The sequence below is a fragment of the Bos indicus x Bos taurus genome, chromosome 22, assembly GCF_003369695.1.
Source record: "Bos indicus x Bos taurus breed Angus x Brahman F1 hybrid chromosome 22, Bos_hybrid_MaternalHap_v2.0, whole genome shotgun sequence".
Classification (NCBI taxonomy): Eukaryota; Metazoa; Chordata; class Mammalia; order Artiodactyla; family Bovidae; genus Bos; species Bos indicus x Bos taurus.
Window position 1 is genome coordinate 48,378,237 of NC_040097.1, and position 12,930 is coordinate 48,391,166.

The window sequence follows — 12,930 nt, forward strand, 5'->3', positions numbered from 1 at the left end:
CCCCACCCCACAACATCCATAACCTCAGAGCTGGGCAAAAGGAACCAGAAACTTCCTTTTCTTGCCATGACCCCTTAGGGCCTCTTGACTGGTCACACTCTCCGCAGAGGCAATGTCTTTATTCAGAAGGCAGGGTTTTCACTGAAGACACAAACTCTTTTTGAAAGTAAGAACGTGTCTGGGCATGGAGGTTTTCATTAGGAATTCGAGGTGCTTCTGACTGCATCTGAGGACTCTTTGGGGTTTCTCTGGAAAACAAGTCTTAGGAGCAAGTTTACGGCCAGGTGCATGCTAAGTTGCTCACTTGTGTCTGACTCTTTGTGACCCCACAGACTGTAGCCAGTCAGGCTCCTCTGTCCATGTGACTCTCATACTGGAGTGGGTTGTCATTTACTGCCCCAGGGGACCTTCCTGACCCAGGGGACCCAGAGACCAAACCCACGTCTCCTGCATTGACAGGTGGATTCTTTACCACTGAGCAACCTGGGAAGTCCATGGGCCCAGGTACTGCCTGGTCAATATCTGAACAACTCTAACCATTCCCTTAAAAAAAGGCATTTCCTGAACACGAACACAACCATGGGAATTCCTTGGAGGTCCAGTGGTTAGGACTCAGCACTTTCACTGCTGTGGGCTTGGGTTCAATCCATGGTCACAGAAGTAAGATCCCGCAAGCCATGCAGTGTGGCAAAAACAAAACCAAAACCAAAACCAGCAACAAACCACAATCATGACATCAGTTAAAATGGAGCAAGTTATTGTAGCGCACTGGGCACCGTTCCCAGTCGTCCTACGTGTCCTGTAATTGGACCTTATAACAACCACACAGAGTGGGTGGAATTATCTCCATTTTCACAGATGAGCATCTTGGGGCTCATCCAGGTGGAGACACCTGCCCAGGGCACACAGGGAACATGAGGCAGAACCAGAGCAGCGTGTCAGCCTCACTGCCGGCCTTTGGAACTGTGTGGCTCAAAGACCAAGCCAGAGCTCCGAGTGTGTGGATGGGCGTAGGGAGCTGAGTCCCAGGGAGCCCCCTCCAAGGTCTTGGGGGTGGAGGTGCTGTGAAGGGTCCCTCCTTGGCTGGGCTGGTTTCAAGGTTCAACTTCTGAGTCTTGAAAGAACTTACTACGGTCATGTTTCCTTCTCTTGCGAGCTCATGCACAGCTAGAATCTGGCAGGCATCGATATTGCTTTTGTCTTTTTCGAGGATTCTGAAACAGGAAGAGGAGCCACGTGAATTGAGAGAGTTCAGAGGCAAGGTTAGGATGGTGCGGTGGCATCTTGTGATTGTCTCCTAACATCTATCCTCCCCTTCTCCTTTTAATAGAACCTGCTGAACTGCTGGGGCATGTGGCTACTGCAATAAAGACTACATTTCCCAGCTTCCCTCTGCAGCTCATGTGTGACCATGTGATTAAGTTCTGACCAATAGGATGCAAGTGAAAGTGCCCAGGGTATATCCAGTGGTATCCCTACAGCATGCCTTCCATTTCTTCTCTTTCCTCCTTCTTGCTGGCTGGAATGTGGGCCATGTGAGCAACATCCTAGGAATAGGACAGCAGGGAGAGGGGGCCTGGGACCCTAGAGAGTTAAGCTGTCATCCTGGTCTTGGCCCACCACCCAAACTTTTCCCTGAGAGAGGAATAACCTTTTATGTTAAGTCCCTTATTTGGGGGTGTCTTCATGACAGAAATCTATTTATATCCCAAATTACACAGGCATGACTGTGGTACCAAGGTCAGGGGGCAGGGGGTCAGTCTGCAGCTGTAAGATGGAAAGGAAACTTTGGTTTCCATCATGTGTCACTGGGAAGACACGGCTCCTAATCACACTACAGAGGTTTTTTTTTATTATTATTATTTTTTTGACTGTGCTGGGTCTTTGTTGCCACAGGGACTTTTCCCTATTGTGGCGAGCACAGGCTACTCTCTAGTTGCGGTGTGTGGGCTTCTCATCGTGGTGGCTTCTTTTGTTGCCGAGCATGGGCTCTGGAGCACTTGGGCTTCAGTAGTTGGGGTTTGTGAGCTCTAGAGCACAGGCTCAGAGGTTGTGGTGCACAGGCTTAGCTGCTGTGGGGCATGTGGAATCTTCCTGGACCAGGGATCGAACCCATGTCTCCTGCATTGGCTGGCAGATTCATTGGCTGGCAGATTCTTTACCACTGAGCCACCAGGGAATTCCCTGGAATTTGCAGTATTTTGTTTCTTTATAGGAAATTTCATATTTTCCAGCCAGGTCAGGGAATGGTCCTTCTGCTTAACAATTATTCTAATTGACTTTCAACTTTCAACATAACCAGGCACAGTCAACATTCAAAGAGTTCTAGGCATTTATGATGATTTTGAAGGCATTGTGAATTTCATAATTTAGAAATTAAAAAAAAAACTTTTAAAATGACGAATGGACTAAAAACGAATCAGAACTAATGTTAGAGAAGTCGCAGAACCAGATACTGAAGATACTACTGAAATATCCAGATGTGTAGACACTGTTAAATGGTACTTCAAGGGACATCCATAGACTTAAATGCTTATCTTCTAGAAGATTTAGAATGGCCAGGCATCCAACTCAAGAGTTAGACAATAACAACAGAGTACCTCCACAGAAGGTAGTTAGCAGGAAATAATAAACAGCAGAAATTAATCAATTAGAAAACAAGCCCAGGCAAGAGTGCTGGAGTGGGTTGCCATTTCCTTCTCCAGGGGATCTTCCCGACCCAGGGATCGAACCCAGGTCTCCCGCATTGTGGGTAGGCGCTTTACCGTCTGAGCCACCAGGGAAGCTCAATACACAGCAGAAATTAATCAATTAGAAAACAAGGATATCATAGCATCAACAAAACTCAAAGCTAGTTCTTTAACAAGACTAATGGAAGAAACAAATTATTTTAACATTGGTGGAGAGAACTAAAAGAGAAGGAAAAAATGAATAATGTTAGGGCTGCAAAGAGACACACATCTACAGAGAGCAAAAATTCAAAGAGCAATAGGGGAGGGACTGCCCTGGTGCTCCCGTGGTTAGAACTCTGTAATTCATTCTAATGTTGACACTATAAACTACATGAAACTAACGAAACATACAGGCTTCCAGGTGTCCTGTGGGCCCAAGGCGGAGCCTCCAGAGCAAGCTCTTGATCCAGGAGTTCCTGCCCAGGACACCAGCCAGCTGTGAGAGAGGCTGCGGAGGGCCTGCCCAGGCCTGGCACAGGCCGGAGTCACTTCCAGTTTCCTACCAGGGCCTCTGTATGACACTCCGATTCCAGTTAGCATCCTTCCATAGGGAAGGAAGAGGTATGTTTGTATTCCACCCCCTCACACAAACACACAATTTGGACTGCAAGGAGATCCAACCAGTCTATCCTAAAGGAAATCAGTCTTGAATGTTCATTGGAAGGACTGATGCTGAAGCTGAAACTCCAATACTTTGGCCACCTGATGCAAAGAGCTGACTTATTTGGAAAGACCCTGATGCTGGGAAAGATTGAAGGTGGGAGGAGAAGGGGACGACAGAGGATGAGACAGTTGGATGGCATCACTGACTCAATGGACATGAGTTTGAGCAGGCTCCGGGAGCTGGTGATGGACAGGGAGGCCTGGCGTGCCTCAGTCCATGGGGTTGCAAAGAGTCAGACACGACTGGGCGACTGAATTAAACTGAACTGTACTGGTGACTCATAATCACTCAGGAAAGAACAGTCCATGAACTCTTTTTAGGAAGAAAATTAGTACTATATGTTCTATGATTACTGTGATAAAAATGGTTAAAGCGGTAGAGTTTAAAGAGATAAGTTTCAGTTATCTAGAAAATTCCATTTTCAAAAACCCTCCATCAAACATCCCTCCCCTGAAGCCATCTTTATCTCTGTTCACAGTGAAAGTGCTTCAGGATCACCCTATACCTGGAACTGGGCTTCCACAAGTCCCCATAACTCCTGAATCCTCCCTCTGCTGTCTTCCTGGTACACTCAGCTTGCTACTAAAGTCTTCTCTCAGGCAACGGCCTTTGTCACCCACAGTTTTTATTAATGTGTATTACACCCACAGTTTTAAAAATTACATACTACAATAGTCCCTTTCTGCCTTTATTCTTCCCTCCCCGCCTACTCCTCAGACACAACTGCTGTTTACCTCTAACTCTTATTGCCTTAGGTTCCTTTGGTAGTTCTGTCTCTCTCCTAAACACTATGCTTAGATCACTTGATAGGGCTATTTCTTTTCCAATTTTTTTAAAAGATTTTTTTTTAATGTAGACCGTTTTTAATGTCTTTATTGAATCTGCTACAGTACTGATGTGTTCCACATTTTTTGGTTTCTTGGCCACAAGGCATGTGGGATCTAGTTCCCTGACCAGGGATCGAACCCGTACACCCTGAACTGAAAGGCAAAATCTTAACCAGAGGACCACCAGGGAAGTCCCAAGAGGCCTATTTCTTGATTTTCCCACCACAGGCCTCCACTGCTGGCTTCCTGCTATGACAAGTGAGTGCCTAGTTCACATCCAACCTCCCTCTGCTCCCCAACCCCCAATGTGACCATATCACTATTCATAACTCCCACTGACAATGTTGACTTTTATGGCTTCTTCCATCAAACACACAGTATCTCCCATCCTGCCACTGTGTAAGAGGGGACCAATTAGTCCCCTCCACTGGCAAAGGAAGTCTAGTCAAGGCTGTGGTTTTTCCAGTAGTCATGTATGAATGTAAGAGCTGGACTATAAAGAAAGCTGAGAGCAGAAGAATTGATGCTTTTGAACTGTGGTGTTGGAGAAGACTCTTGAGAGTCCCTTGGACTGCAAGGAGATCCAACCAGTCCATCCTAAAGGAGATCAGTCCTGGGTGTTCATTGGAAGGACTGATGCTGAAGCTGAAACTCCAATACTTTGGCCACTTGATGCGAAGAGCTGACTCATTGGAAAAGACCCTGATGCTGGGAAAGATTGAAGGTGGGAGGAGAAGGGGATGACTGAGGATGAGACGGTTGGAAGGCATCACCGATTCAATGGACATGGGTTTGGGTGGATTCCAGGAGTTGATGATGGACAGGGAGGCCTGGCGTGCTATGGTTCATGGGGTTGCAAAGAGTCAGACACGACTGAGCAACTGAACTGAACTGAACTGGCAAAGGAAGGAAGCATCAAGTCAGCCCCGCTCCTCACCTGTGTCCCATTTCTACCGTCTGCTCCCAGTCCTGCCGAGCCAGGAACAGCTGCATCTTTAGGACCAAGGCAGGCAGGAAGCTCCCGCAGGTGACGGTGATCTGGTTCACCACCTCAAGGGCCCCCGAGTAGTTCTGCAGTATCATGAAGTACATCACCTGTTGAAGGCCAAACAGAAGAGCCCTCATCAGTGCCCACCAAAAATGAGCAGTGGGTGTCAGTGTCCCCACCAAGACAGCAGCAGAGCCTGACAAGTGGGCAGAAGCCATCATTCAGAGTAACAAATAGGGTCCACAGCAGTCTTGGGGTTTTCTGACAGGCAAGGCAGGGGAATGGAATTCCAGCTGAGTTATTTCAAATCCTAAAAGATGATGCTGTTAAAGTGCTGCACTCAATATGCCAGCAAATTTGGAAAACTCAGCAGTGGCCATACGACTTGAAATGGTCAGTTTTCATTTCAATTCCAAAGAACAGCAATGCCAAAGAATGTTCAAACTACTGCACAATTGCACTCATTTCACATGCTACCAAAGTAATGCTCAAAATCCTCCAAACTAGGTTTCAATAGTATGGGAACCGAGAACTTCCAGTTGGACAAGCTGGATTTAGAAAAGGCAGAGGAACCAGAGATCAAATTGTCAACATCCACTGGATTGTAGAAAAAGCTAGAGAATTCCAGAAAAATATCTACTTCTGCTTCATTGACTATGCTAAAGCCTTTGACTATGTGGATCACAACAAATTATGGACAATTCTTCAAGAGATGGGAATACCAGACCACCTTACCTTCCTCCTGTGAAACCTGTATGCAGGTCAAGAAGCAACAAATTGGGAAAGGAGTACGTCAAGGCTGTATATTGTCACCCTGCTTGTTTAACTTATAGGCAGAGTACATCATGTGAAATGTCGGGCTGGATGAAGCACAAGCTGGAATCAAGATTGCCAGAAATATCAATTGGGAGAAATATCAATAACCTCAGATATGCAGATGGCACCACCCTTATGGCAGAAAGCAAAGAGGAATTAAAGAGCCTCTTGATGAAGGTGAAAGAGGAGAGTGAAAAAGCTGGCTTAAAACTCAACATTCAAAAAACCAAGATCATGGCATCTGGTCCCATCACTTCATGCCAAATAGATGGGGAAACAATGGAAACAGTGACAGACTTAATTTTCTTGGGCTCCAGAAGATGGTGACTGCAGCCACAAAATGAAAAGACGCTTGTTTCTTGGAAGAAAAGCTATGACAAATCTAGACAGCATATTATAAACCAGAGACATTACTTTGCCAACAAAGGTCCATCTAGTCAAAGGTATGGTTTTTCCAGTAGTCACGTGTGGATGTGAGAGTTGGGCCATAAAGAAGGCTGAGTGCCAAAGAACTGATGCTTTCAAACTGTGGTGTTGGGTAAGACTTTTAGAGTCCCTTGGACTGCAAGGAGATCAAGCCAGTCAATCCTAAAGGAAATCAATCCTGAATATTCATTGGAAGGACTGATGCTGAAGCTGAAGCTCCAATACTTTGGCCACCTGATGCAAATGAGCTGACTCATTTCCCGGATGCTGGGAAAGATTGAAGGCAGGAGGAGAAGGGGACAACAGAGGATGAGATGGCTGGATGGAATCACCAATTCAATGGACATGAGTTTGAGCAAGCTCTGGGAGATGGTGAAGGACAGGGAAGCCTGGCGTGCTGCAGTCCATGGGATCGCAAAGAGCTGGACACAACTGAGGGACTGAACAAGAAGGCAGGGACTACAGGAGATAGCTGAGATAGCTGAGCCCCTGCAGGCCTGGGACAGAGCAAAGTCATGGGACGGCGCCCCCTAGTGGAGAGATTCGGCACTTCCAATTTCTACATCAGTTCAGTTTAGTTCAGTTGCTCAGTCGTGTCCGACTCTTTGCGACCCTATGAATCGCAGCAGGCCAGGCCTCCCTGTCCATCACCAACTCCCGGAGTTCACTCAGACTCATGTCCATCGAGTCAGTGATGCCATCCAGCCATCTCATCCTCTGTCGTCCCCTTCTCCTCTTGCCCCCAATCCCTCCCAGCATCAGAGTCTTTTCCAATGAGTCAACTCTTCACATGAGGTCGCCAAAGTACTGGAGTTTCAGCTTTAGCATCATTCCTTCCAAAGAAATCCCAGGGCTGATCTCCTTTAGAATGGACTGGTTGGATCTCCTTGCAGTCCACGGGACTCTCAAGAGTCTTCTCCAACACCACAGTTCAAAAGCATCAATTCTTCGGTGCTCAGCCTTCTTCACAGTCCAACTCTTAACATCCATACATGACCACAGGAAAAACCATAGCCTTGACTAGACGAACCTTTGTTGGCAAAGTAATATCTCTGCTTTTGAATATTCTATCTAGGTTGGTCATAACTTTCCTTCCAAGGAGTAAGCGTCTTTTAATTTCATGGCTGCAGTCACCATCTGCAGTGATCCTGGAGCCCAAAAAAATAAAGTCTTCCACTGTTTCCCCATCTATTTGCCATGAAGTGATGGGACCAGATGCCATGATCTTCGTTTTCCGAATGCTGAGCTTTAAGCCAACTTTTTCACTCTCTACTTTCACTTTCATCAAGAGGCTTTTTAGTTCCTCTTCACTTTCTGCCATAAGGGTGGTGCCATCTGCATATCTGAGGTTATTGTTATTTCTCCCGGCAATCTTGATTCCAGCTTGTGCTTCTTCCAGTCCAGCGTTTCTCATGATGTACTCTGCATATAAGTTAAATAAGCAGAGTGACAATATACAGCCTTGACGTACTCCTTTTCCTATTTGGAACCAGTCTGGTGTTCCATGTCCAGTTCTAACTGTTGCTTCTTGACCTGCATACAAATTTCTCAAGAGGCAGATCAGGTGGTCTGGTACTCCCATCTCTTTCAGAATTTTCCACAGTTTATTGTGATCCACACAGTCAAAGGCTTTGGTATAGTAAATAAAGCAGAAATAGATGTTTTTCTGGAACTCTCTTGCTTTTCCCATGATCCAGCAGATGTTGGCAATTTGATCTCTGGTTCCTCTGCCTTTTCTAAAACCAGCTTGAACATCAGGAAGTTCACGGTTCACATATTGCTGAAGCCTGGCTTGGAGAATTTTGACCATTACTTTACTAGCATGTGAGATGAGTGCAATTGTGCGGTAGTTTGAGCATTTTTTGGCATTGCCATCATTTCCCATTCACTTTCCTAAAATTCACCACTGAAAACTGCTCACTGGGGCCGATGCAGCTACCGGGAGTCAGCAACAGTTTGCAGGTAACCCTCTTTCCACATATCAAATCTATGGGACTTTTTCTCTGTCAAGGCTCACCAGCCTTGGGTCACGGTCTCTGCAGGCAGCCAGCCACTAGCTCTCCTGGGCAAGTCATGACACATGCCTGAGGGGCAGAGGGCAATGCTTCCCAAAGGCTTGAAATTGGACTCCAAAAGGCTGGCTTTGGCCTACAGTAACCTTCCATTAAAAGACTTACTAAAAACAAGAAGAGGAGTATTCTAAATAAAAATTTATGTATAAACGTGTTTGCTGCAGCTTTCTTTCTACATGTACAACTAAAAACAACCTTAATATACAAACAGTAGGAGGCAAAGTTGGCAAATTATATTAGGTCCACACAGTAGTGGCCTGACTTTATGTCAAAATGACACGTGCTTATGAAACCCTACATGAAGAGAGAGACCAAATGGTAAGATGCCCTGTGATAATAACCATATGAAATCCCCCTGTCTGCTGGCCTGTAGCAGGTGCTGTGTGTGACCCCCTTCAGTACCTGGGGGGGCAGTGGATGTTGATATCTCTTGGAGGAGCCTCCCTCCTGGGCTCCCCTGTGGCTTCAGGGAGCCCCCAGGTACCAGGTTGTCCCCATCCCCGAGGGGCAGCCTACAGCCAACATCTTGTCAGTGAGGGGCTCAGGGCAGGGCCACCCCAGCTCCACAGTTCTAAGCAGAGCTGGCTGAGGCCACCTCTAGGGCTGCTTCACACTCCAAGCTCTCCCTCCTACTTCTTTCACTTTTCCTACACATGTCCGACCCAAGGGCACAACCTGATAATCCTCCTCTGTGATAACTTCATGGCCTCTGCTGCCCAGCGAACCACTGAAGGCGCATCCTGAAACAACTCGCAGCAGAGAGATGAGGAGACATGGCCCTAAAATATTGTCGTGGGTTGTTCGGGGGTGGCAGGTCTAAAAGGATGCCATTTTGACTTTTTTAGACTTCTGGTTTTTCAATGAGCATGCATTCATTTCAGGTGGCACTAGTGGTTAAAAAAAAAAAAAAATCTGTCTGCCAATGCAGAAGACACCAGAGATGTGGGTTTGATCCTTGGGCTGGGAAGGTCCCCTGCAGGAGGGAATGGCAACCCACTTCAGTATTCTTGCCTGGGAAATTCCATGGAGAGAGGAGCCTGGTGGGCTACAGTCCATGGGGTTGCAAGAATCGGACACGACTGAGCATGTGTGCAAACATATTCGTTTTATAAGATCGGTATATACAATCAGAAGCAGGCAAGAGCATGATTTTTCTCTCATAGATTCATTCAGCGAGGCTCACATCAGAAAAAGGCAACAATTTAAGATCAGAAAATACAAAACACATACCTTCTTTCTCTTATGACCAAGTGAGTAAGTTTAAGAGGTGAGATGAGAAAGGAAAACGTAGAGAAAAGGGACAGTGGGTGAAAACAAAAGGGATAGAGAGAAAAAAGCCCACCAGAGCCCAGGGAGCATAGGTCCTGAGGAGATCTTAGGCGGGAGACAGACAGACACTCAGACTGGGCGGAGTGCAGGAAGGCCTGGGGTGGGCCCAGGGCGGCTCTGTGGCCCTGCCCTCTCCGGGCCTCTGCTCTTCATCCACCAGATGGGGCCTAGAGACTGAGGCCCCTGGCTGGGGACACCCCTACCCCTCGCCTCCCCACTGCCTACCTTTCCCATCAGCCCCAGGATGTCTTTGGTGTCCTGAATGCCATGCTCCAGGTACTTGATGGACTTCTTCACCGTGTGGGGTTTGTCTGAGCTGAGGTCCACCCAGCCTCTGAGCACATAGCCCTGGCGTAAGAACAAGGGCAAGATGAAGTCCTTGCTCCTGCATCGCCTCCATTCAACTGCCTCTCCTGCCCCACCTCCCCCTCTTTGTCCCTCCATTTTCCGAGGCCCTGCGGGGCACCACTGCTCCCAGATCCCAGGGCAGCCCTTCTCTCTCTCTCGGGCCTTCATACCTTGTTCCTTCACCTGGAAAGCCCTTCCCAGCATGCGCCCCCTAAACCAGGTCCCTTCACCTGGTTAACCACCACCAGTCTTTAAAACTCAGTGGAGGAGGCCCCTCCCGCAGGAGGCCTTCCTGCAGGCTGGGGTGAGGCTCTCGCTGTAACCCCCAGGGTTCTCTTGCTCCTTATGGAGCGGACCACCACCTGTCTTACACTGGGGTCAGGGTACCAGGGCAGGACCACTTCCGCTCCCTCCACTCCTTAGACCAGCATAAGGGCTTGGCCTGGACGGGAAGCTGGGAATGCCTCTGAGTGGGCGGGTGGCCACTCTGAGTTCATGGGCCTTGCCGGCTCCTCTCCAGCCTTTACCCAACCTTGCCCGGCAGGTGCAGCAGGCCAGACCTGGGAGGCAAGATCAGAGGGGCTCCTGGAAGACCCTGTCCCAAAGCACCACTCATGGCCTAGAGCACGTTTCTCAATTCTTTTCCATTATTGTCCTTCTAGTGAGCCTTTTACCCCTGGAGAAGGAAATGGCTACCCTCTCCAGTATTTGTGCCTGGAGAATCCCATGGATAGAGGAGCCTGGCGGCTACAGTCCTGGGGTCGCAGAGAGTCGGACACGACTGAGCAACTGAACAACAACAAAGGAGCCTTTTTAGACGTTTCCCACCTAGTCCTTCGCTCCCCCTCCAAGAAAATTAAGTATCACATATACACTGATTTTATGTTCTGTGTGTATATTTGTGTTTTACATACAAATAAAGAACCAATTCTCTCCTTCAAGAACCAATTTTTGCCCCCTTGAAAAGACCCTGATGCTGGGAAAGATTGAGGGCTGGAGAAGGGGACGACAGAGGATGAGACAGTTGGATGGCATCACTGACTCAATGGACATGAGTTTGGGTAAACTCTGGGAGATAGTGATGGACAGGGAGGCCTGGAGTGCTGCAGTTCATGGGGTTGCAAAGAGTCTGTGACTGAACTGATTGACTGACTGGGGGGCTGGGGGTGATACACGCCCTGCTGAGATGCACGGCCTGGACTGAGGCTTCCAATTCTCCAGTCCTTCAGCCATGAGACCACCACAGGTGAGATCTACTGTGTGAGCCACCAAAGACACCGAGCAGATCTCTGCATGAGGAAGTGCAGGCCCAGTGAAGCCAGCTCATCTCGTTTTTCAAAAGAACCAAGAAATCTGGGACTTTTAGGTAACAATTTTCTGATTTTGACATACCAGCAACTAATTCAAGATTTTAAAACTATATAGCACAGGCCATATAACACCTATCTGCAGATTGGACTCCATGGACAAAGTCCAGTTTGTAGTTGGCTAAACTCTGAGCCAGCATGGGCCTTGTTGGTGCCTGGGTGTGACCCTCCCCCAGCCCTAGTGCCCTCCACAGGAGTCATAGCCACTCTGCATGATGTGTTTGGATGCTGCTTTCTTTGGCTGTTGCCCCCACGATGCCAGGGGCCTGTACCTCTCTGGAGCTGCTGGAGATCTTCAACGTGCGGTCAATGTACTCCTTGGCCTTGTCGTGGCGGCCCATAAGCCAGAGGAAGAGGCCAGCATAGTACAGGGCAGTCCCACTGGCTGTCTTGCGGACTTCCTTCAGGCTGCTCTCAAGCTCCTGAATTGCTTCTCGGTCTGGGAATTCGTGAGAGGGGGAAGAGGACAAGTTAGGATGGGGAGGTCTGTCTGATCCTTTCCCTGGACACTCTGAGCCTCCCACAACACATGCAGCTGACCACACGACAGCCAGGGCCTGGGAACCAGCAACGCCGGGCCCTGTGATGCCACAGGAGCAGCCCAGCCCTGGACCTGGGTTTGCTGGTTGAGATGTATCTTTTCTCCTCTGTTCCCAGGAGTTTTCTGGGCAGACAGATCAAACCAAAATCTCCCACCTCAGGCCCACAGTCCATTCCAGATGGGGAAATAGTTTGTACGTAGTTTTGTGGAATCTCTCCCTGAGCCTAGAGAGGTGGAGATTTAGGGGTAGAAATTTTTTATTTTGGCTTGGTTTTTCTTGACAAGATCTTGGCAAAGGCAAGCAGGGTATCTCCCCAGTTCTCGGGATCTGAAAGGAGGACCCCTCCCACTATCAGGCGTTCTGCCTGTGGCTCCCACTCAACTGGGCCTGGGCATGGGGTTTTCTCTGAGGTCTCTGTGGGGACAGGACTGGCAGCCACTCCTCATAGCATCTGCGGCCACGTGTGCATACACTTCCCGCAGCCGCCCAAGAGGGGGCAGTGTCTGGAGCAGGGCTCTCTTTTCCCCACTGGGCCAGGCTTGGCTGAGCATGCCTGCACTCACCAATGGTTTCACAGCACTTGTGAGCATAAATGAGGGCCATGATGGAGCACAGGGACACATCTGGGTGATTCCGGATGCTCTCCAGGCTGCTGATGGCATCCTGGATGTGCTCTGTGAAGAGAGCCCACGTGGTTATTAAGCTCAGAGGGCAAGAGGCTCCATGGCAGACCCAGGGCTGACTCAAGGCTTGGTGTGATCTGACCCAAGGCTTGGACTAACTGGTCCACAGGTCCCTAATGGCCCAAGTTCCCTGAAG

At 48.5% G+C, this 12,930-nt stretch overlaps 1 protein-coding gene across 10 annotated transcripts in view; it reads right to left on the reverse strand.

Moving 5' to 3' along the window:
• Positions 1-12,930, reverse strand: part of TTC21A (tetratricopeptide repeat domain 21A) — a 35,450-nt gene that overhangs the window by 20,337 nt on the left and 2,183 nt on the right. For 8 of the 10 annotated variants that reach the window (XM_027523094.1, XM_027523098.1, XM_027523097.1 and 5 more), the window contains 5 exons: positions 12,675-12,785; positions 11,842-12,008; positions 10,080-10,202; positions 5,161-5,318; positions 1,130-1,214 (listed from right to left, as the gene is read on the reverse strand). In XM_027523094.1, the coding sequence (XP_027378895.1) occupies positions 1,130-1,214; positions 5,161-5,318; positions 10,080-10,202; positions 11,842-12,008; positions 12,675-12,785 (644 nt within the window). The remainder of the gene's footprint in view (positions 1-1,129; positions 1,215-5,160; positions 5,319-10,079; positions 10,203-11,841; positions 12,009-12,674; positions 12,786-12,930) is intronic. The other 2 variants (XM_027523100.1, XM_027523099.1) reach the window with 1 other exon arrangement.